Source organism: Galleria mellonella, unplaced genomic scaffold (assembly GCF_026898425.1).
Source record: "Galleria mellonella isolate WM207_F2 unplaced genomic scaffold, CSIRO_AGI_GalMel_v1 utg28, whole genome shotgun sequence".
NCBI classification, from domain to species: domain Eukaryota; kingdom Metazoa; phylum Arthropoda; class Insecta; order Lepidoptera; family Pyralidae; genus Galleria; species Galleria mellonella.
The window spans coordinates 3,003,285-3,026,502 of NW_026442064.1; the positions used below are offsets into that span (position 1 = coordinate 3,003,285).

Sequence of the window (23,218 nt, forward strand, 5' to 3'; positions counted from 1 at the left end):
CCGTCAGTTGCCACTGACAATATTCACGAGATGGATACATATTGCATCATACATCATCATCACCAGCTCAGCCATTATCTGTCCAATGCTGAACATAAGCCTTGCCCATAGACTGCTATAAGGAATGGTCCTGAGCCACCTGCATCCGACATATTGCATACTAAACTTCAATAGAACGTATTAAAAAATAATAATAACTGAATTTTTTTGAAATTATCACAGAAAAACTGTAGTTTAAACCGATCCTTGATTCATGCAACTACTGGACATCAGCAGTCTGCCTTATGGTCAAGTAAATTATTTGTTTACATTTTCATTAAATTGTATTTCATTATTGTTACAAACTAATTCCGCTTTAAAAAAATTAGTGTGAGATAATAATTACAATAATCTCATAATAGATATAATCATCATTACAATAATAAAACGTCGGGGGAGGGGGGGGGTTGTTAGTAATGGAGACTAAAAATCCCATTGCTAGCAATATACCCAACCAGGTCAACCTCCTCATGGTTCTCCCTGGAAACTATCATGGTTAATTCCTGATGAATTCATCATGATGGGCTAACTGGCCTGTTTTCATTCTCATCTATCACCCTTCACTGGTGCTCCGTCATTGTATCCTGTTAGTGCAGACGGGGTTACCATTTCATTTCCATCCATAAAAAAAAACCATAAAACGTCCACTGTTGAACATAGCCTTTATCTATTGGGCAGTTTTGTCAATAGTTGCCATGTTTGGCAGACGGGTTGCCAACCACAGTTAAAATTTGATTATATTTCAAGAGGAACACTGCTGCCCATCCCTTGACAATAAAATTCCCTTAGTAGCCTTTTATGACACCCATAAGAAAGAAGGGGACATAATAAATATAATTTACATTCAATAATAGATTAAGTTGATTATTATCTTGGGCAATCAGATGACAGGTACAAGGAGACAATGCAGAAATATTTTAAAAACAACATTGTAAAATATAAAATTCGCTTTTGAGAATATTTGCATAGGAATTAGATTGATGCATAGCAATATAAATATACAAAATAAAACAAATAATCATCATATTCATCATCATCACCTCAGCCATTACCTGTTCACTGTTGAACATAGGCCTTCCCTATAGACTACCATAATATGTGCATCCAACAACGAATGCAATAATAATGATTAAATTTTAACATAACAGCAATTTCTAGCTAAATCATCATCATCACCATGATTTTAGGTAAGTGGACCACTTTGGGAATATTCACCTTTATAAATTAAAAAAAGGATGAAAAATTTATGATACTGTTAAAAAAAATATCATCATTGTTCTTTTTCAGTAATCAATTAATTAATTAATCTTGTTTAATTAATCAAATAAATTAATCCATTAATTTTGTTAATATTCCTAGATTTTTTTTTAATAAACCACCACATTTGTGTAATAATTGATACAGTCATCCTGAGTCATCCACTATGGTATCCCATGTGATCATTAGTTAAACTACCAAAAGGTAACAAACACACTTTCATATTTGTCATATTAGTGTAGGCCAAAACAAATCGAATAGCATATACATAAATATATAATATAAAAACATTCGCAACAATGCACATAGCTAATATATTTATGTTTTTATTTCTAAGTTAGTGTAGATTAAGAAATATATGACATATTTTTTTTTCTGTATTGGCAACATACACTTTTACTTCAGGTAGACTATAGATATTTCCATAAAAATATTATGTTTGTTTGACACCTCAGAGATATTGAAATATTATATCTTATCAATAAATCAATTACAAGTCAATGTAATAAATGTAAACAAAATATTTGTATTGAATAAATAAAACCTAGTTACATCCTTAGATTAGTATTTGACAAAAATAACCATTAAATTAATTCTATTACTACCACACTGAGCAAAAACTTAATTACATACTAAAAAGTGTTAAATAAAGCAGACAGCTTTAATTAACAAGCCACATAATTGATGAATTATACTTAAAATATTAAATATGTATATATCAATATACAATATTGATATTTTTTTAATCACATACCTGCTATTGCAATATAAATGTTCGCAGGAACAGATTGTTTTCGTAGTATACTCTCCACAAATATTTGTATCACAATCGCACTTTTGCACATAAATATTACCAAGTTAATTTTAACAACTATCGAATAATTTTTTTTTTTATGAATCTACCGCTTAAACCGGTAAACAGTTCCGAACCAGCAGTACAAACAAGGGAGTCGACCGTCTCTGAGAATGTACATAGCAGGTCTGACTTATCCCGCACTTTGTCTACGCGGTAATGCCGCGGGGGTCTACCAATATCAAACAACACATAAAATGAGATACCACATTATGCGAACGCATTCGCTGTGCCTCCAATACTTCGCTTACACTATTGAATGCAATATTTTTATTACCATTTAGTGGTGCAAATAACAAAAATATTGCTAACACTCCGAGGCCACCCCGGAGCAATGACATCAATCAATAAAAATGCAAACTCCGCGACGGGTTATTATGCAACTAATGAACTTTAACCTTACCCATACTGTGCTGATAAATCACGTTTCACGTATTTTCGTTTTGTACACTATATTGTATAAAATTTATGATATAAATTTTACAATCAACCCACGCCAGGATACATCCACAAAACCCACGCCGTCTGTGTTGCCATAAATTCCCGGCTCAAGAAATAAATAAATATGTTGACAAGATGCAATATTTTGTGTCATTTAATTTTTCACTATAAAAGGTTAATATTTCATAAACTAAATTTATTATTAATGCTCTAAAGATACTATATATAGTGCACTAACTTACTTTTAGTGCAACATATATTAGTTCATTAAGTCATTATAATAAAGGATATCTTTGTCTAACAAGCATTTGCGTGATACCTCACATGAATTACTATAGCATCACACCAAAGATATTCCTTCATACTTAAGCTTCATACATATAAAAAATATGTTAATTCTTTTTTGACATCGCAAATCAATTATGATATAGATTACCTACCTTTGTAGATAGATTATCAAATGTCAAAATAACTTCAAACTTGGCGTCAAATAAAACGCGCCATTTTTTCAGTGTTGTAAGTAATTGGTTTAAAAATTCCCAAATCAAATATTTTAATCAAATATCTACAAAAATTAATTTTAAATATATATATTTATATCTACGTGCTATAAATAATAAGAAAGAGTAATTAAAAATTTTAAAAATTATTTAACGATAAAAAATTTCCGTGAGATCCTTGCCAGCTGGTAGGGTGCCTAGGATACTTGCTGCATCAAATAGATATTTTAATTTTAATTGGTAACTATTTCTACTGACATTATTTATTATATATCTCTACCTATAATATATAAAGTTGCAATTCATTTCACTGATTGACAAAATTGTATATCCGAAGGGAGTTGAGATAAATCGAAAAGATGTAAGGACTTAAAGTGGACTTTTCAAGGTGCTTGACTACAGACTATGATATGTAATAGTAATTTTAGTTCCTAAATTGCTCTTCAAAGACATCACGAGCGGTTATTCACTTATCACTTAAATATTTAATGTCAATATAGAAAAGTTAAAGTGGGTTAATAATTAATTATTTATATCTGGCAACATTGAATATAATTATCAAATTCATCCATGACGTTCTGTGTTGCCAGATTACACGATTTTACCTTTTAGGTTATCTTGAAAAATATGAAGGCGATCAAAAGTTTATATATATATATATATATATATATATATATATATATATATATATATATATATATATATATATATATATATATATATATATATATATATATATATATATATATATGCAAGAACAATGTTAGCACATTATAACGAATTCATTGCCAATATTGGTTTCTAGGAAAATCGTTACTGTTAGCTGTGGCGCCATTCATCCTATTTAAAATAATAAATACGAAAGTATGCATTATAGCAATAGATATATAAATAAAAATTTATATATAAGAGATAAATTTAATAGAGATTATAATCCTAACTTAGCACGTAGAAATTTATGTATTGATTCACGTAGTCGCGAATACAATTAATTGCTAATAATAATTACTTATAATCCTTCCTCCCCTTCCAATCTTTGTTAATAAAAATATCAATATCTGTTGTTACGCGCTATCGGTATACGCTGGCGTAGCACCAGATCTTTCTCTGGTGCCCCGCTAGCTACCAGTGATGATAGGTGAGGATGAAAGTAAGTCAGTTAGCCTATTGTGACGAATTCCACTAGAATTAATAATCGTATCTCGTCCAGACAAACCTATTCAATTTTTATTTTTATATAAAATAATAAATTAATATGATGGTCGAAGATAAGGTTAAGCTGGCATCCAAAATACTCGATATGCTTAATAAAGTGAAGCGTTACTTCACGCTAGATTAACGACTAATGCTCTACAAATCGCAAATCCGGCCCCACATGGAGTATTGCTGTCACTTATGGACGGGAGCACCTAGATACCAGCTTGAACCTTAGACTTACCCTTCGACTTAGTGCAACGCCGAGCTGTGAGAATTGTTAATGATTCCAGGCTTACTTACTTACTTAAGCGGTATTAAACCCTTAAGTTTTAGGAGAAATTTTAACTCACTCTATGTGTTCTACCACTTGAACAACAGATTGTGCTCAGAGAAATTGTTCAATATGATGCCTACGGCCACTTTCTACCATCGTACGGTTCTCCATCGACGGAGAGTTCGCCCTCGTAGCGTACAGCCTGGATGGTCGCATACAACGAGGTTTCAGAGATGGTTACTCTCACGAACACTCAGGTTATGGAATGAGCTCCCTGCCGAGGTTTTTCCACGAAATTACAGCTTGGAGTTCTTCAAGAGAGGGGTAAAGAGAGATTTCTTCAGAGTCGGCCCCGCACGCGTAATACCTTTGATATTGCAAGCGTTCATAGCTACGGTAACCGTTTACTATCAGGTGGGCTGTATGTTTATTTGTCACTTTAGTGTTATATAAAAAAATGGTCTCATAAATAATTTATAAAAATCTGTTCAGTATTTAATTTTTAAACCAAATAACTAGTTTTGTTACAATTAAAATTGTTTTTTTGTAGAACATAATCTCAAGTTATTTACATGCGGCATGTTACAAGCGACGGTGGGGTAGAATTGGGCAATTTTAGTTTTTTTGTAGGTCAGTAAGCCCATCGAGACGAATTCAACAAGAATTGTTCACGATGGCTTCCAGGGGGAACCACGTGGAGCTCAACCTAATATTGCTAGCAATGGGGCTGTCAAACTCTATTGCTAACAATCCCTTTCCTCCCCGGCGATTTTAGGTTATATTGCAATAAAAATGTATGAAACTTTATGCCACTTGGACTTGGCACTTTTCGGTTAATTTAATATAGCAATACTGATGTCGTCTTGAAACATTGTGTTTTGTTCCTGCGAATGTAGTGGAATCAGACGCGCAAAATGCAATTTTTTTATTTTTTGCATTTTTTGTTTAAACATACATACTAAATTATTTTGGACATCTCAGGTGAGTAATTGTTACTTATATTTTTCTAGATTATTATTAATGTTTTGCTTTTTCTTATATAATTTTTTTATTTATTTATATAGATTACTAGCATACAGATTCATTTCTTTCATTGGTGTTAAATAATTATATAGAGTATTTACTTTTTTCGGGATTGTCGTACAATATCAATTGTGTGCCATGTGCTTGATTTGACCTTGGCAAAAAGGGAAGGTCAAAATTTGTGTTTATGTAACTTGGCGCTGCATCAGAGCATTGGATCAGTCGGTATTAGTGTGATCGGGTCGGTTGTCCTTTTCCCTTTTTTTCTGTAGTGGGAGAGCACGGCTACGATCTTATCATGTCTTGTTTACCACGCATGTTTACTATTGTAGGTACCTACCTACATTTAAAATACGAGTAACCATTAGTAAAGTTATTATTATTATAATTCTCGCGTCCGTGTGTCCGATACGTTTATTGCTCGCACAGTTCTCTTCAGTTATTTTGATTAAGTGCATTCAACATTTGTGCAGGTAAGTTTTTAATAAATTTTTCATTACACTTTCTTTCATACAATGATAAATATTAATGTGGGTACTTTTATATTTTGTTAATTAATTAAGTGAACCCGATGTTAACTTAATATTAACATGTTGTGAATTTATTAGATTTACATATCATGTTACATTTTGTAATATCATATTTTTAGGACATTACATATATATCTCAGCTTGACATTCACAAATATAACAAAAGAATTAGTCACATAGGTGCTGCCATTTTGAAGTGATTTGCTTACTTACATACCTTTAGCAATTAATTTTTACTTGTATAGAATTTTTTTTTTTTAATAATCTAAGAAACTTTACTGTTTTAATAAACATTTTAGTTTACACATTTAATGTACCCATAATGCTATAATATTTATAAAATAAATGTAAGTAAGCTTATTACTATAGAACTTATAATTTGCATAAATAAATATATAATAGGTATTATATTTTGTATTTATTATGCAAATGTTTTGATTTTGAATCGCAATGCAGTCCCAGTATAGAATAGGCCATCCTTTTCTTAACTGTGGATGTCATAAGAGATAGTTAATGGTTGAGGGATGGACAGCATCATCCCTCTTAAAACATCACCGAAAGCTTAAATGCAGTTGCCAGTTTACCTGCTTAACATAGTAACTACTGTCAACTCCCCCCCCCACTCCCCCCTATGTTCTGCAGTGGACAGTTAATAGTTATTATGATGTATGATAAACTATTTTGAGTATACCTCTTAAGTACTTTTATCTAGAGGTATTTCGAAATAATGTTATTAGAATAATTTAAAAGTAGGAGCCACTCGGTGGCCTCCTTGCTTATCTTAAAAGTACACTAATTTGAAGTGCTGAATTGACACATAATTTATTTATTAGTTTATATTTGGAAGTTTGATGCTATACTGAATGTGCATTTTTTAATATGGATAGCTGTAAGGACAGAGGAAGACATGAAAGGACATGGATGTAGTGTGAAAGATGAATTGCCAAGGGGAGAGTGAATACTGAATTTGAATAGAGAAGGATGGAAGAAAAACAAAAAAATGTTATGCCAACCACAGATAAATAATTGGGATGTGTGTAGGAATATTATGACTGAGTAATTATTTTTTCTGGTACAATATTACATACTTTTTCATAAAAATATTTGATTGATCTTTTCTTTAATTTGATAAACATCATTGGTATGTTTTTATTACAAAAATAATAGTTAAAAATGTGCAAATTGCTAGGAAAAAAGGTTTTGTTTTATTTTTTCTTGTAGGCTGTTTATTTTTAGTACTTTTTATTCTAAAATGAAAAGACATTTGATATTATCTTTTTATTTATGTTTTATGTAGTATGTTTTTCTATGTGTGAAGAATAACACAGAAAAACATGTCTTTTGCTCATCATTATAGTTATTAAAGTTACAGGTATTTACTGTTATGGTAAATACCACCATGACAGCATCAAAAGTTCCATTGTTTATTACCTACCCCCTATAAGTCTGCTAGTCTGTTTCAATATAAATTAATGAAAAGCAAGTAATAAATTGACTCAACCATAACACAGTCTTCTAATGTCCAATAGTTAGTACAAATAAAAATAATTGATTAATTTTTTAATGTTTCGATTAATTTGTGTTAATTTAAACAGAAGTCACCTTTTCATTAAGTTATACTGAAATGAACTAATAGGTAAGGGTCGAATGTGCATCACCTCAGCACAATGCGTTAGACAGTAGGTAATAATTACTACAATTACTTGGAAACTAATGGATTTATTATCTATAAAGTAAACAGTAGTATTATCAGTTATTTGGTTGTTCTATTGTAATATAAATTATTTCTATTCATTAACTAATATTACCTATTAATACACATTGAGTCACGTTGATCAATTTGTAAACATATACATTACGGAACTGATTAGAATTGATTTAAACATAATATATGCAATAAAGATAAAAAAGATACTTATTATACTTTTCTGTCTCTCATTCTCTCTTACACTCACATTCCCACACACCCACATTCTCTCAAACGCATACTTGCTCTCCCACACTCGAATTCTCTTTCTCACTCATAATATCTCTCACACTCATACTCTCTCTCTCTCATTCATACTCTCTCCCACACTCACACTCACATACTCACATTATCACGCTCACAGTTTTTACTCACAGTCTCTTACACTCACACACACACTTGCACTCTCACTCTCCCTCACACTTACACACTCTCACACACCCATTTTCTCTCACGCTCACATACTCTCACACACTTCCTCACACTTGCACATTTACACTCCCTTACACCTACTCACACTCTCTCCCTCACTCACACGTACACTCTCACACTCAACTTACATACTTACACGCTCACACTCTCATACTCACATTTTCTTTCACACTCCCTCACATTTCCACATTCACACTCTTACACTCACATTCATACTTTCTCTCACACTCACACTAATACAGTCACACTCTCACACACTCACACTCTCATACTCACACTTTCTCACATACACACTCTTTCATACTCTCTTATATTCACACCCTCACACTCACACTCCCTCACACTTAGGTACATGCTCACACTCTCACACTTCACACTCCCTCACACTTACATTTTCTCTCACGCTCACACACTTCTTCACACTTACACATTCACACTCCCTTACACCCACTCACACTCTCTCCCACACTCGCACTCTTACACGTACACTCTCACACATTTATACACTCTCACACAATCGCATACTCTCTCTCTCTCTCTCTCTCTATATGCGTGTGCACTTTTTTATGTCTGTTGCAAATCTACACCACCATACTAATCTTGTAGTTAACTTACGATTACCGTTTTTTGTTAATATTAGTCGATCAAAATACGGGTAGAATCGAAGTCGATGACAATCTTATTATAATATTATTTCTTTTATAATCAGGTTTGACTATGTACATGTAAATTTCTCTTTATATTATTCCAATCGGGCCTTTCGTAAGAAAAATGGTGCGGTGTGAGTGACCTAATACTTAGTATTATTGTTATCTTCTATTGGTCAAATACGATTCCAGTTTATAATACAAATTTATCTACACGTGAGAAGCCGGGTCGCTAGTGTTAAATATACTCTATGTCGAAATTCATTTCGACACTTCATATATCGAAATTGCTTATGTATATATACTTTTGGTACTTCGTTACAAATACATATATGTATATCATTCAGTGCGGTGATATAGTCCAGGTAATTTATTTTTTTGAAGCACACAACATGTATATAGCCTTTAACTGTATACTATTGAACATAAGCCTACACTTTAGGGGGTTTTGCCAGTAGTTTACCACGCTTGGCAGGCGGGTTGGCGGGCGCAGTTAGGCTTTGGAGATGTTTTAACAGGGACGCTGCTGCCCATCCCTCGCCCTCCCTTAGTGGCCTTTTAGGATACCTACGAAAAAGGAAGCGGTGGCCTATTCTATGCCGGGAACACACAGTATGCTGTTTGCAAACGCTGATTGAAGGAGTGTATTGTCGATGAGCTCCCTAAGTTATGGATCCTTGTATAATACACCCATAATAAAAAAAATCAGTGGACAGGTAACGGATGATGGGAAACGATGATTAATGCTGATCGATTTTGTATTTCGCTTTTTATCTGACATTAGGTTTGTTTTGTTGCAGTCAAAAATCAGACATGAGTAAGCTGTGCAGACAAGTATCTATCGAGTCTCCGGGTCCCACACTCAACGAATGCGTATTTAGTTTCGATGTTCCTGTTCCCGACGTGCCATTGTATGGCGCCAGGATCAGAGTAGCGTACGCTGGGGCCTGTTACCGCTCGAACAAGGCTCGCTCGGCCTCAATATGTAGCACGTCTTCGATTTCATCTATCGGCAGCTTATCGGCTGAGTTGGAAAGCGTCAGTTTCCAGGTATCGACGCCAGCGCACATCGGACTGCGGGATGGCGCTTTGTTCCCAGGGTACGAGGTCGCCGGCGTGGTAGACGCAATTGGTGCCGCCGCGGAACATGTCGACAACATCACCGTAGGTTCCAGAATAGTGATATATCCCTATGAGGGGGTGCCTCACGGGTATGCGGACTATATAGTCGTGCCGGATATTAAATACCTGGTACCCGTTCCGGAGCAATTGTTGTTGAGCGTGGCTGCCATGTTGCCGACTGGGGCCCTATTGGCTATGAATATAGCGCAGACGGCCAACGATTGCTTGGAGAGAATTTTGGAGGGCCCAAATCCTAAGCAGAAGGCGACGGTGTTGATTGTCGGCACTGGTGGACTTGCACTATGGGCGCTCCGCATCGCTACCCATTATTTCAAGGGCACTACGTACGAGCATCGCATAAACGTTTCCGTAGCAACATTGAAGGACGAGGGCTTCGTCCTGGCAAAGGAGTGGGACAAGTAAGTTTTAAAAATAATATTATTGTATTGATTTTTTTAAAGGTTCATTGGAAACAAGCTGAGAGTTTACCTGATGGAAAATGGTGGCCGCCTCTTATAGTCATCAACAGCGCTATAAATACTGAGATGCTTATGGTACTCCACATGCGTTGTCTTCCCTGAATATTAACATTATCATCTTGAATCGTCGGATTTAAATTAAATGTACCCGAATGATTTTCGACCCTGGAAAATGGAATGTTACTCCATTTTCAAACTTTGCTACTACACCAACTTTAATATTCACTTCACACACGTTATCATACAAAGTAATTGTAGTTCGAGCTATAAATACAGTTGATATTTGTAATGGATAGCCAATTTTCTAACATCAGCGAAATTTGGCATCTGTTTGGCAAATGAAATAGCGCATCGGCGAAATGAGATTTATGTCGAGTGCACATTCACAACGGAAACAATTGAATCATTCTCTTGTTACGTTATTAAACCTTGTGCTAATGACATAAAGTTTACTTTGATCTGACACTGTTTTGACATGTGTCTCCGCCACTTAGCGGCTGAGTTTGCATGGCTGTGTTCGATTTATAGAATGACAAATATTTAAATGACTGTGTTCGGGTACGTAGATATAATACAATGGTTTTTAAGAACTAAGTGTGCTTTTTTTTTTAAACGTATGTCAATGGAATGGTAATCCCGCCTGCGCTAACAGTGTAGGCAGGTGAGACACCAGTGAGGGATGATAGGTGAACAGTTAGCTCATCGTGACGAATTGGCCTGGAATTCAGCACGTTGGTTTCCAGGGGAGACGACATGGAGGTTGACCTGGTTGGGTATATTGCTATAGTAATGAAGCGTTATTCTCCATTACTAACAATCCCTTCCCCCCATCTCTCAATTAAGGGTGCTGTGAATGTCTATGTTCATTCGATTTTCATAGCACTGTTCAAGTTTATAGGCGTCATTCATCAAGTCGACCATCACTAGTTGCTTTTTTTTTAATGGATAATGGAATGGCAACTCCGCCTACGCTATGATGATGAAATGCATGATGAAAGCAGGTCAGTTAGCCGTGACGACTGCTACAAGTATGCGAGCTGACAGAGCTTGTTAGATATGGGGGCTTTAATCCCCATTACTACCAAACCCTTTTCCCCCCTACTAGTTGCTAGTTTCCATATAAAAAAAAACCAGTATCGTATGTCTTTATATACTAACACTACTGGATGGGCAGCGTGGCAACTCCTGGCAAGAGCTCCCTATTGTTCAACAATGGACAGTTCATGGCTTATGTAATACTAAAAATACAAATGTTTGCTTGCAATAAGTGCATCAATTTGCAAGCTTTTTTGAACTTTATGTCCTAACGTTTAAGTTCACTTTCGATAGCGTCAACGTGGTACAGTGGAGCGAGGATTTGTACGAGAAACAGCTGATTGAACGGACCATGGACGCGTGCGGCGGGCCCGTGGACATCGTGATGAACTTCGGGACCACCTCGCGTTCGCTGCACCGCTCTATGCAGTGCCTCGCACCGGTAAGTATTCTTTGATCATGTTTAGAATAATAATATTATTTATTTCTTATAAGCCATTCTTAGTTTAATGTAGTTATATATACTCTTTATTGTTTCTTCCAAAAGATTACAATAGTAGACTTATTATAAATACAAACAATTACAAGGACAATGGACGGCCATATCGCTAAGGGTGATTTCTTTCAGACGACCTTTGGATGGAGAGATGTAATTAAAAACAGTTTGACCTGAGGCACGAAACTCTGTTCGTGTTTTAAAATACTTACATAGATATGTAAACGTACAATAATGTGAATATATAAATGTATAATTTTAATTTACTGATACTGAAATAAATTCATATAAATATTTATACACACATGTATAAATATTGATTTATTTATAGATAGTTGGTCTTATATAACACAAATGTGGCAATAAAGTTACAGGGTGTGGAAGCATAACACCATAGTTCTCAAGAATGGCAACACGTGAGACCCCATGGTGTTTATGTATCACAGTGTATTTATGATATATAGCGCTCTTCATATCTATAGCTTACAGTTATAACTTGCTATTAGGTAGGCTGTCAGCTTGTTTGCCATTCTAAGTGTTAAAAAAATAATTGTCAAACAGGGTGGCATGGTGCTGGTCACTGAGAATATTGGTGATAAGCTGCTGCCGAAGTTTGCCAGGAAAGCCGAAGATCTTAAAGTGAGCATCGTCGTGGTACCAATCGGTTCCATTGAGCAACTCAGGAACCTCCTCGATTTGGTGGCGAATGTGCAAGTAAGTGCTTCATCTTTATTCATCTTTCGCCGTCGACAGGGAATTCATCCTCGCATGCTTGGACCTAAATGCTCGTGTGCAGTGCGGTTGCAAAATAGTTTCCATCCCCGAACGCTAAGGTTATGCGATGAGTTCCCTGCCGAGGGTTTCCTTAGACATTAGAATATGAGATATCAAAAAGAGGATAGATTTTTCAGGGTCAGCAAAGCGCACGTGATATCCTTAGTGTTGTAAGCGTCCATAGACTACCGTGATCGTTTACAAACAAACGGCCTGTATGTATGCTTGTCACCTTCGTAGTACAAGAAAAAGTTAATTAACAGGATCCATTCCTTAAAACTAGTGTTAGTTTTCATTAATAGGGTTACAGATTTTTTTCCTAGAATTTTTTTTTCTAGACAATTTTACTAGATTTATTTTTAAATTACCAAAAAATTAAAAAAAAAAGTAATTAAAATTCTTAAAAAAAAAAAAGAATAACCTGTGTCTGTTTCAATGGTACTATATTATAGTAGATGTATACATCTTGTATTATGTAGGCCCTTATAGGCCAAATAATGTATTTTCTTGGCTCCTATTTCATTAATTAATATAAAGAGAATCTGGGGTACAAGTTTGTATGGATGTGAGACGTGGACACTAAATCAGAAAGAAACATATATAATTAAAACCTTGGAAATATAGTGCTGGAAAAGGAAAGAATAGCTGGAAAGACCGAATTAGTAAAGAGGAGCTCCTACTTAGGGTTAAAGAAAAGAGACAAATTATAAAAACTGTTGAGATCAGAAGAGAGAAAATATTAAGACACTTGCTACGACACGACGAACTTATGAACATTATAATAGAAGGTAACATAGAAGGAAGGAGGGGAAGAGGGATACCCATCTAATATTAATTTTATTATGGAAGCACTTCCAGTATGTGGAATGTCTAGTGATCTTAAATCAGTGTAGTTATATATCTGTGTTTAGGTCGCTATGGTAACTACATGTTCGTATATAGTTGTTGATTGTTACATAAAATATATAATTCTTGGCTGATTCTCTTTATTCTCTTTAATATGGTAGCAGAGCGATCCCAACCTCGGTAAATAGATAGTTTGTAAAGAACAAAGGTTCGGAGAGAATGTAAACATGTCTACAAATGTAAAACTCGACATTCTACCGTTCGACGGAACTAACTGGACCACTTGGAAATTTCAAGTGTTGATGCTGTTGAGAACACACGCCGGAGCCTTGGAAACGGTTCAAGGGACACTCACAAAAGCAACACATCCAAGTACCACTGCCACACCGGGAGCTATATCGACTTATAAAGCAGAGTACGATACTTTTGAGCGAATCAATAGCACTGCATTTTTACTACTCACCACCAATATGACAGAGAAAATGCTCGCCAAAGTTACGTGTTTTACTACCGCTAAAGAAGCTTGGGATGAACTGAACCGGCTTTATGAAAGAGTATCACAAGATCGCTTTTATTATGTCTGCATACAATTCTTTGGATACAAGCTTGATCCTACTTACGATATGGGGACACACTTGACTACAGCAAAGAATTTATGGCATGAAGTAAATCTGATCTTAATGAAACAAGGCAAGACCGAACTACCAGAGATGTTATTGATATGTAAAATTATGGATTCACTTCCTGAGGAGTACTTCAATTTCAAATCTAGTTGGGCCTTGATGTCAGTGAATGATCATACGATAGAGAACTTGACTACTCAGCTGGGCGCATATGAAAGGTCTTTAAAGAAAAATATAGACGAAGGTGAAAGTAGCAATGAACTTCTTATGGTACGAGGTGAGAAACGTAATGAAAAGCAAAGTAAGAAGAAAAAGTTCAAATGCAACTATTGTGGAGAAGGGTTTCACAAAGTCAGGTCATGTCAAAAGTGGATTGCGGATGGTAGACCTCCAAAACCTCAAAAGCAATCTACGAATGCAGTAATGTCGACAGGTCTAGCTCTAGCTTGCAATGATAAAAATCTTCATAAAGAATCATGGTGCGTAGATAACGGCGCGACAAATCACGTAACTAATAGGAGAGATGTATTCCAGTCTTTCGAGTACTTTCATTATCCTCATACAATTACGACTACTAACGGGAACGGAATTGAAGCCATTGGCGAAGGTTCTATCCAACTTCAAGCTGATATAAATGGACAAAAACAGTTGATAACATTGACTAATGTATGGTATGTACCAAGTATACAACGAAACTTGTTCTCTGTACTAACTGCGCAAGATGTGCCTGAAAATAGTCTTTTGCAATCAACTGCTCGATCATGTCGTATGAAGAATAATGGTAAAGTTATTTTAGTTGTAAATCGTGAGGAGCATGGTAGTTTATATAAATTAAATGTAAAACTATTAATGCCTAAAAATGAAGCAAACCAGTTATCGACGCTACAGAATCTTCAGCTGTATCATGAACGCTTAGGGCACCAAAATTGTCGTCATGTAGCTAAATATATACAAAAAAAGCTTGGAATAAGGCTAGATTCCAGTTCTGCTGACATTTGTGAAGGCTGTATCTTCGGTAAGAGTCACAGAAAGAAGTTCGGAAAAAGACCTAAAGCTACCAAACCTGGAGAGCTAATTGTCACAGACGTATGTGGACCATTTTCTTATTCAATTTCACAATTTAAATATTATGTTCTGTTTAAAGATCATTACTCGAAATATAGTTGGATCTACTTTTTGAGACACAAGTCAAAAGTACACGCTCGCTTGAAGGAATTTCTAGCTGAGGTTAATACTTCTGGACACGTCACGTACGTAATACTTTGAAAGAATTTGGAATAAAGCAAATGTTGACAATGCCATATACTCCTGAACAAAATGATTCTGCTGAAAGAGAGAATCGTACAGTTGTGGAGATGACAAGAGCACTCATGCATGCTCATAATGGGATATCAAAAGGTTTATGGGCTGAAATATCTAAAGCTGCAGTTTATATACTCAATAGAATGGGACCAACTCCAGTAGATGGAAAGTCACCGCATAAACTATGGTATAATAAAAAGCCAAAAATAAATCATCTCAGAATTATAGGATGCAATTGCTATGTACATATTCCAAAACAGAAAAGATCGAAAAAGTTAGAGAGTAAAGTCGAGAAAGGAATACTTATTGGGTATGATGGAGATGAAGGATATCGAGTTTATGATGTAAAAAATCTGAAATTGATAAGATCACGTGATGTAGTATTGGATGAGAAATCTTTACTAGAAAAACGCAAGATTGACAAACCTCCAGAAAAACCTAATGTAGACCCTGTAGGAAATAAAACATATTTACTACCAATACCTTCTGCAAATTGTGGAACTGATGATGATTCTCATTTAAATTCACATATAGAGACAAATGGTAGGGATGAAAATATTGAATCGTTTAGAAAAGATAATGAAAAGGACGTAAATGAAATAGAAGCAACGATGGGGCGACAGCTTCGTGATCGTAGCCAGATTAAACCTCCTGAGAGATTCAATTTTGAGGAATTTATTAACGAAGCTATATCTGTTGATCTTGCTGAACCATCTTCATACCAAGAAGTCTTAAATAGTCCTGAAAAGGATAAGTGGATTGAGGCAATAAATAAAGAAATAAATTCATTGCATGAAAATCAGACATGGGAACTGACAAATTTGCCAAAGAATAGAAAAGCACTACAATGCAAATGGATATTTAAAATTAAAAGAAATCCTGGCGGTACTGTGGATAAGTACAAAGCACGTTTAGTTGTTGTTGGCTATACACAAAGGAAAGGAATAGACTACAATAACACATTTAGTTCTGTTGATAAAATGAGCACTATAAATATAATAGGACTCTACTATTAAGTATTGCCACAAACGAAGGATTAACGCTAAAACAGTTCGATGTCACTACAGCGTTTTTATATGGCACTGTAAAAGAGCAGCTGTTTATATATCAATCTGATGGCTACGATGATGGTACCGGTCGTAAATGCAAACTTAAAAGAAGCTTATATGGACTAAAACAGGCACCTAAATGCTGGAACGAGTGTATTCATGACTTTCTTATGGAGTCCGGTTTTATTCAGAGTGATGCAGATCCTTGTCTTTATGTAAGAGAACTTTTCCTTCAGGAAAGAAGATACTGCTCGGACTATATGTGGACGATGGATTAATAGCTGCATCAGATGAGATAGTAACAGAAAATTTCATTGAAAATGAATTAAAAAGACGTTTCAAAATAACAACTAAGGTGCCGTCCTATTTTCTTGGGTTAGAAATTGAGAGATACGGTGACAGTACTATAAAAATACACCAAGCTGCATTCACTAAAAAGCTATTAGAAAAATGTGGAATGAGTGATAGCAAGGTTGTTGGAACTCCCATAATTAAAGATTCTGAAAAAAGAATAGACGAAGAAGAAGACAATCAAATCAGTTTTCCTTACCGACAAATTTTTGAATCTCTGGCCTATTTGATGGTTGGCACTAAGCCGGATATTGCATATGCAGTTGGAGTAGTGTCGAGAAATTTAGATGGACATAAGAATAAGAGAAATATTCAACAAGTAAAAAGAATACTAAGGTATCTTAAGGGAACTATTGATGTTGGCTTACAATACAAGAAAAATGAAAAACGACTCATATGCTATAGCGATGCTGATCATGGTGGCGATAATACTAGTGGCTGCTCTACAAGCGGAATGCTGTGCTTGTTCGGCGGTATCCTGGCGAAGTACAAAGCAGACAATGATAGCTCTCTCATCCACTGAGGCAGAGGTAGTAGCTGCTAGTGAAGTATGCCGTGAGGTAGTTTGGCTCAAAAGATTATTAAAAATTAAAAATGAATCTTAATATGCCTACTCTACGCATTGAGTCTACAATCAAATTAGTACATAATCCATCATATGAACTACACCATAAAGCAAAACATATATTGAAAGAGAAGTCACTAGAACAAGTACCAACTGAAGAACATTTTGCCGATATTCTTACGAAGCCTGTTTACAAGCCAATGCTAATAAAGCTAGGTAATGAGTTTGGCTTGAAAAAGGAGAGGGAATGTTATGGAAGCACTTCCAGTATGTGGAATGTCTAGTGATCTTAAATCAGTGTAGTTATATATCTGTGTTTAGATTGCTATGGTAACTAGATGTTCATATATGGTTGTTGATTATTACATAAAATATATTATTCTTGGCTGATTCTCTTTATTCTCTTTAATAAATTTACACTTTCACCGCTGCACATACCGCAGTGTAAGGACTATCAGTGACGCAACCTCTTTGGAATGTCACAAACGATTACTTGACAATTCGGGGTGCATGGCTATTAAATAATTTCGTTGGACAACAAAAGAGCAAGTTTTTAATCTGTGATTATGTGTTCTACAACAAAATGGATATGAAAAAGTAATAGAAAGATTATGTAGTTGGGCAAAACTACCGACTAAATAAATCGCCGTGCTCGGCATCTATTTTTAGAGCTGGCAGTCTTCACTGGAACAGGAAATGCACTTTGGCATTCAAACATAGCGCACCTAGACCGTCATCATGTCTTGGGTTTAAAGGAAAATTATCTATTTTTAAGAGACTTAATAAGCGTGGTTCCTAAATTTAAATTTATTAATCCATCCTTCGCCTCTTACGACACCCACGGGAAAGCAAAGGATGGCCTATTCTATGCAGGGACCACACGGCCAGATATCAGATATGCTATTAGTTTGTTAGCTGTGTCCCACGGTTTCACACGTATAAATTAGCATATAAGTAATGCTATTATAGACGGATGAATGGATTTGAAATGAATTATTTTGTTAGCAAGTGTACCATTGTTCCACCCATAATTATATCAGCCCTTAACCGGCCACTGTTGAACATAAGCCTCCCCCGGTTGGGGTTGCCAGCAGTTGCCGAAAAAGTGTAGCCGTGTGTTACCGGTATAGATTAAACAACGAGAGGGAGGCGGCGAGGGATGATCAGCAGCGTTCTTTTTAAAATATCACCAAATCCTAACGACGGTTGCCAACCTGTCAAGCGTGGCAATTGCTGTTAAAGCTCACCCTTATGGGGAAGGTCTCTGTTCAGCAGTGGACAGTTAACATCTGATTTAATAGAATTTATATATGCTTGTACCCAGAAGAGTGTCAGTGAAAGGTCCGTACCTATCGAAAAGTACTTTCTATCTCTTCACCAGATTAAGCCGCCGCCATACTCTGTGTACTCTGCTGACGATGCCCAGGAAGTAATCAGGAAGCTGTGCAACTCTGAAATCAAGGGACGTGCCATATTAAAATTCTACAATGTCCTTTAAACGGATGCTAATTGATTTTCGATTTGACAAGAAATAAAGGTAATTTGGAAAGCCGTTGTAATCTTGTGATAACGTCTTGTCTATAAGTATTCATACTATCTGTCTATTTAGTTAAGTGGAAAACCAATCTTTTATATATACGTTTTCGTTACTGCACTGCAAAATATATCAAAATATATCATTAAAAAAATATTAGATATTTTAAGACAAATATAATTAGTTGTATAAGATAGTTAAGCATCTTTCAAGAGATCTCTAAATAAACATGTTTTTTGTGTAACCATTTTTTTGCTTTTTTTTTTAATATACTTAGTGTTTAAGAATAAAGTGTCGACTACAGGAAATGAACGTGAATTGCGTTCATATTGAAATTAAGACTTAATTTTGACGACTTCAGTATTTGAATAACTATGATGTTATTTGCATGCTCTGTCACTAAAAATTCTGTGACGAACCTTACTTCAAAATAATTGCCTAACGCTCACCTTAAAACATATGTTTAACAAGCAAGATACACACCACGGTCACAGATAATTTTTAGTTCGACAATTTTATAATTATAAATGTAATAAGTGATATTTAGTTTTTTTATAGTTAGTTTTTTTTTTTTTGTTTTTTCTTTTCTCTTAATATTTTTTAAAGACGTGATTAAAACATGTAAGATAGATTCGAATACATCAATCATTATTCAACATGTCATAATTACGTATTTTTTATTAATAAGTGTTATTAAACCGATGTTTGCTACTAAGATATTGTTTATTATTAAATTTTATGTTTTTTTTCTTTTCTCTTAATATTTTTTGAAGACGTAATTAAAACATGTAAGATAGATTCGAATACATCAATCATTATTCAACATTTCATAATTGCGTATTTTTTATTAATAAGTGATATTAAACCGATGTTTGCTACTAAGATATTGTTTATTATTAGTTTTTGTTTTTTTTTTTTCTTTTCTCTTAATATTTTTTAATACTTGATTAAAACATGTAAGATAGATTCGAATACATCAATCATTATTCAACATGTCATAATTACGTATTTTTTATTAATAAGTCTTATTAAACCGATGTTTGCTACTAAGATATTGTTTATTATTATTTTTTTTTTTTTTTTTTTTTTCTTTTCTCTTAATATTTTTTGAAGACGTAATTAAAACATGTAAGATAGATTCGAATACATCAATCATTATTCAACATTTCATAATTGCGTATTTTTTATTAATAAGTGATATTAAACCGATGTTTGCTACTAAGATATTGTTTATTATTAGTTTTTATGTTTTTTTTTTCTTTTCTCTTAATATTTTTTAATACTTGATTAAAACATGTAAGATAGATTCGAATACATCAATCATTATTCAACATGTCATAATCACGTATTTTTTATTAATAAGTGTTATTAAACCGATGTTTGCTACTAAGATATTGTTTATTATTAGTTTTTATGTTTTTTTTCTTTTCTTTTAATATTTTTAAGACGTGATTAAAACATGTAAGATAGATTCGAATACATCAATCATTATTCAACATGTCATAATCACGTATTTTTTATTAATAAGTGATATTAAACCGATGTTTGCTACTAAGATATTGTTTATTATTAGTTTTTATTTTTGTTTTTTCTTTTAATATTTTTAAGACGTGATTAAAACATGTAAGATAGATTGCTTGTTTGCTGCTAAGATATTGTTTATTATTAGTTTTATGTTCTTTTTTCTTAATATTTTTTAATACTTGATTAAAACATGTAAGATAGATTCGAATACATCAATCATTATTCAACATGTCATAATTACGTATTTTTTTATTAATAAGTGTTATTTAACTGATGTTTGCTGCTAAGTTACTCTCTTAAATGTGATTTTTTTTTTATATAATCTTTATGTTAAGTATACTTTAGTTATATGTTATTGCATGCGGGCAATGCCAAAATAAAATGTTGTATTTTATATTATAAGGTATAATGCGCAGATACAAAAGAGTCCTAGATTCAAATCGTAAAAATGTAATAAAATTTTTAAAAGCGTTTGATTTAAAAACATTAGATTTATTTTTTCGCGCTTTATTTTCAATGTCATTTTTAGTCTCCGATTGGGCATCTTGGACTTTTTTGTATATGAAAATTGTGTGAGTGGTGATGGACAAGCTAAAATTTTTCTATGCTCTATTTGGCTGTTTGATTAATAAAAGTGTAAGAGTTTATGCAATGTGATAAGGGTAAATTATTTAGTAATATTTACGTCTGTAGTATTTCGATGTTAAATAATTAACTTATGTAAGTTAATAAGGTAATCGGAAAATTGTACTTTCTTATATGATGTGTAATGCTAGAGGATGAATATTATATATATATAAAACTAAAAGTAATACAGGAGACTACGAATAGGGGTAAACTTATCAACACACCACATTCAATGGATAAAATATTCCATTAAAACTCAATCAGTAATCTGTCGTGTGCAATACGTGCGAAGTAAATAACTTGTAATAATATAGTATGTTTTTTTTTTTTTGCAAAAATATCCGACTTCTAAAATGAAGAAGAGTGCAATTTGATTTTCAGGTGATATTCTTTTTAACTCTGAACGGTTTACTTCTTTGTACGACAAGGTCAGTAATAGAAGGCGAACCTTATAACTTTTTGTGAAAAATTAAAAACTTTAAATCAATCTACGATATTGAATTGAACATATCTCCTTCAATTTTTGAAGTCGGTGAAAATTAATGAAAGGAGCCGCGAATGGAGACAAAATCTTTCATCTGTAAGAATCTATGAATGCCATCAATATCCAATGTTATTATAGGGTTTCGATTCATCTTTTACCTCTAACATTTAGTGACATGAATGTAGTATTTTCTCGTTTTAACGGTTTAGGCAATTGTCATTAAATCTATTATGCTCATACTATATTGGGGTCTGTATGAGTGTAATAAATTTGGTAAAAATTATCTAAATCGCCTACTGTATTAAAATTAATATTGGATAGCTTGTGACAATATCAAATATTTTGTTTTGCAAAAATTCAGTTTTGATACTGAATTTTTACTAGCTACATTTTATCAAAAATTATTACAAATTGGTTTGATACATTTTGATAAAATATAGCGGGGGCTCAATCTGAATGTATATATACTTTCAGATTAAAAAAAAAAACATCTGAAACGGTTTAGGCGTCTACGAGTAATCGGGGAACATACATAACAAAAATTAAAACTCTTGACGAATCGGAACCTCCTCCTACTTTAATTTGAAGTTGGATAAAAATGGCAATTTTAGAGAGGTTTAGAGAATGGTCCCTCAAAATCGACCGTATTAATTTTGATTTTAGAGGTTGTAGTTACTGCAGAATTAATCCCAATGTAAGCCATATTGAGGCTAGTCGTGAATCTTTATCTATAAGACCTGAAGATATGTCGCTCGACACAACAGTTTTGTATAGAGTCTAAGGTAACATATATTTGTATAGTTTTTAAGGAATCTCATATTTTTGTTAGCATATGGTTGTTATTATAGAATATAGTCACATTATTTTAATTTCTTGTGTTTTTTTTAATACCTTAAATTTTATGGTTTTACACTGCATCTCTATAACGCATTTTTATATTACATTATCCGTTAACTCCCCCATAAGGGGTGTTTTGCCAGTAGTTATCACGCTTGGTCAGGCGGATTGACAAACACTTAGGCTTTAGTAGGGTTGTCAACTTTTTTTTACAAGAAATAAAATATTTTTAGTTCTGAGGCGAATATTAAACTGTAATTTAAAAAAATGAACAGTAATTTATGTATTTAATGTTTTCAATACATATTTTTTAAAAACTTCATATGCCTCAACACAATTATAACAAAAAAAAATAAATGCGGAGCTCTGACTGATTGAAAAATCGTGTGAGCCTCTAACACTTATAGTGTAAAGCATTTTGAATCCTGAAACAGTATTTTGTAGACTTCATTTTTGTTCAACAGTAAAAAGTATAATGTGAAAATCAGTATAATACTGTTTTTAATAGTACAGTTGGCAACCCTAGGGTTTTTTTTTGATGGGTGAAAATGGAATGATAACCCCGCCTGTGCTAACGGGATACGCTGGCGGAGCACCAGTGAAGGGTGATAGATGAGAATGAAAACAGGC

General features: G+C 33.8%; 1 protein-coding gene across 2 annotated transcripts; it reads left to right on the forward strand.

Moving 5' to 3' along the window:
• Window positions 1-5,419: 5,419 nt before the first annotated feature.
• LOC113513349 (uncharacterized) lies at window positions 5,420-22,620 on the forward strand. Of its 2 annotated transcripts, none has more exons than XM_052895386.1 (5): window positions 5,420-5,542; window positions 9,741-10,481; window positions 11,871-12,018; window positions 12,634-12,786; window positions 18,964-22,620. In XM_052895386.1, the coding sequence occupies exons 2-5, from the start codon at window positions 9,754-9,756 to the stop codon at window positions 19,078-19,080; spliced, it is 1,146 nt and encodes a 381-aa protein (XP_052751346.1). In that variant the 5' UTR covers window positions 5,420-5,542; window positions 9,741-9,753; the 3' UTR covers window positions 19,081-22,620. The 2 variants fall into 2 exon arrangements, with proteins under 2 accessions (XP_052751346.1, XP_052751347.1); XM_052895387.1 differs by lacking the exon at window positions 5,420-5,542 and adding an exon at window positions 5,654-6,057.
• Window positions 22,621-23,218: the final 598 nt, after the last annotated feature.

Excerpts from the sequence above, each read along its gene's own strand:
- LOC113513349 (XM_052895386.1), top strand. The coding sequence starts at position 9,754 with ATGAGTAAGCTGTGCAGACAAGTATCTATCGAGTCTCCGGGTCCCACA. Across the intron at positions 12,019-12,633 it reads CTATGCAGTGCCTCGCACCG|GGTGGCATGGTGCTGGTCAC; the intron begins GTAAGTATTCTT and ends ATTGTCAAACAG. Across the intron at positions 12,787-18,963 it reads ATTTGGTGGCGAATGTGCAA|ATTAAGCCGCCGCCATACTC; the intron begins GTAAGTGCTTCA and ends TCTCTTCACCAG.